This window comes from Pyrus communis, chromosome 17 (genome assembly GCF_963583255.1).
Source record: "Pyrus communis chromosome 17, drPyrComm1.1, whole genome shotgun sequence".
Classification (NCBI taxonomy): Eukaryota; Viridiplantae; Streptophyta; class Magnoliopsida; order Rosales; family Rosaceae; genus Pyrus; species Pyrus communis.
Window position 1 is genome coordinate 16,489,302 of NC_084819.1, and position 1,953 is coordinate 16,491,254.

At 39.0% G+C, this 1,953-nt stretch overlaps 1 protein-coding gene across 1 annotated transcript; it reads left to right on the plus strand.

Annotated features, from left to right (window-relative positions):
* Nucleotides 1-673: 673 nt before the first annotated feature.
* Nucleotides 674-1,525, plus strand: LOC137722105 (short-chain dehydrogenase reductase 2a-like; the record flags this gene model as incomplete). The annotated part of the gene is made up of 1 exon (XM_068461086.1): nt 674-1,525. A coding segment is annotated over one exon (852 nt), but the record flags the coding sequence as incomplete, so codon positions are not given.
* Nucleotides 1,526-1,953: the final 428 nt, after the last annotated feature.

A 1,953-nucleotide genomic window follows, 5' to 3' on the forward strand; every position in this document is an offset into this window, starting at 1 on the left:
AAGACATAAAAGATTATTTCATCACTATAGTATGTGCTTTGCCATTATAATTGGCAGCTTATCTAGTAATACTTAGCTAGTTGTAATATTTATTTGTTGAGATTAATGTTTCTTAAGTCATACAATTCTGCTACCACGCTTAAATTCCAAAGGGCAAGGAATAGAGGTACAAAAGTGAGGTGCATATTTCTAAGGAAGTTACCTTGAAATAACACAAACAGACCTCTCTTGGAACCCACTCACCCTCATGCATATGTATGCCTCTACTGCCTATAAAACCCATTCTTTCTTCACTCAACACCACATGCATACGTTTGTTTCTTTCTTCACAAACAGCCCTCTCTTGTTAAGCATCTCTCTGTCTCTCTCCCCCTCCCCTGTGTTTATAGAGTTAGTTGCCAACCATGCCTGCCCAAGTTATGCCAGAAAAAGCCCTTCATGGAATTCATGGATTGGGAAGGGACAACATTACTACTACTCCACTTCCTAAAAGGCACTTTCTCCTCGATTCATTTTCTCAATTGTTACTAAAAGATGCCCAAAATGCACATGCTTTCAGAACATTTTAATCTAACATTTTGCATGGGAAGAGTGCCAAATTGAACACAAAACAATTTTATTCATTGTTAATTTACTTTTTATATAAATAAAATAGAGAACTAAGCGATATTAATTTCAATTTCTCAGGTTGGATGGAAAAGTTGCTATTGTGACAGGTGGTGCTAGAGGCATTGGAGAAGCAACAGTGAAGCTTTTTGCAAGGCATGGCGCCAAAGTAGTCATTGCAGACGTGGAGGATGCAGTTGGCACAGCCCTATCAAATTCCCTGAGCCCTTCAGTTACATATGTTCACTGTGATGTTAGCTTGGAAGAAGACATGGAAAACCTAATTGAATCAACAATCACCCGTTACGGGCAACTGGACATTATGTTCAACAATGCTGGGGTCCTCGGAAACCAGTCGAAACACAAGAGCATCATGAACTTTGATGTCGATGAATTTGATAGCATAATGCGGGTGAATGTTAGAGGAGTTGCATTGGGGATGAAGCATGCTGCAAGAGTGATGGTTGCTAGAGGAATCGGCGGGTGCATAATTTCAACCGCAAGTGTAGCCGGAGTCACGGGCGGGCTGGGGCCACATGGTTACACAGCTTCAAAGCATGCCATTGTAGGGCTCACAAAGAACGCAGCTTGTGAATTGGGAAGGTACGGAATTAGGGTAAATTGCATTTCTCCGTTTGGGGTTGCCACGTCAATGCTGGTCAACGCTTGGAGGATGAGTGGTGGTGATGAAGAAGATGAAGAGGAATGCATGGATTTAGTGATGCCTTGTGAGCAAGAAGTGGAGAAAATGGAAGAGTTTGTGAGAGGGCTTGCAAATTTAAAAGGTCAAACTTTGAGGGCAAAAGACATAGCTGAGGCTGCTCTTTATCTTGCTAGTGATGAATCCAAGTATGTTAGTGGTCATAACTTGGTTGTGGATGGTGGAATCACCACTTCAAGAAATTGTGTTGGCTTGTAGCCTAGCTTGTTTTCATTTTGTTTTTTTTCCCATTTCGTGGTGTGATTTTGTACAATCATAGATTAGGAAAAGGTTTGCCGTGTTTGGGTTTGTAATAGGGTTCATTTGTCAAGTCTATATTCATCGAAATTCAAGTGTAAATTTTTGGTGGTGACCAATTTGGTGGCTTAGTACTCAATCTCTTAATTTAGTAAGGTAAAATGTAAAATGTAAAACTAGAAATTAGAACTTTGTTTAGTGTATTTAATTAATGTTTTAAGATGAAAAATTATATTCAAATTGCATTGTCTTTTTCGTTTTTCTTTTAGGAGGAAATGAGTCCATATACAACTACGCATTTTAAAATTTTGTGAACGACGAATTCTTCAAAAAAAACCTCAACCAAAGAGAATTAAGTATCATTAACCCTACCTTCCCTAATGCAGTAA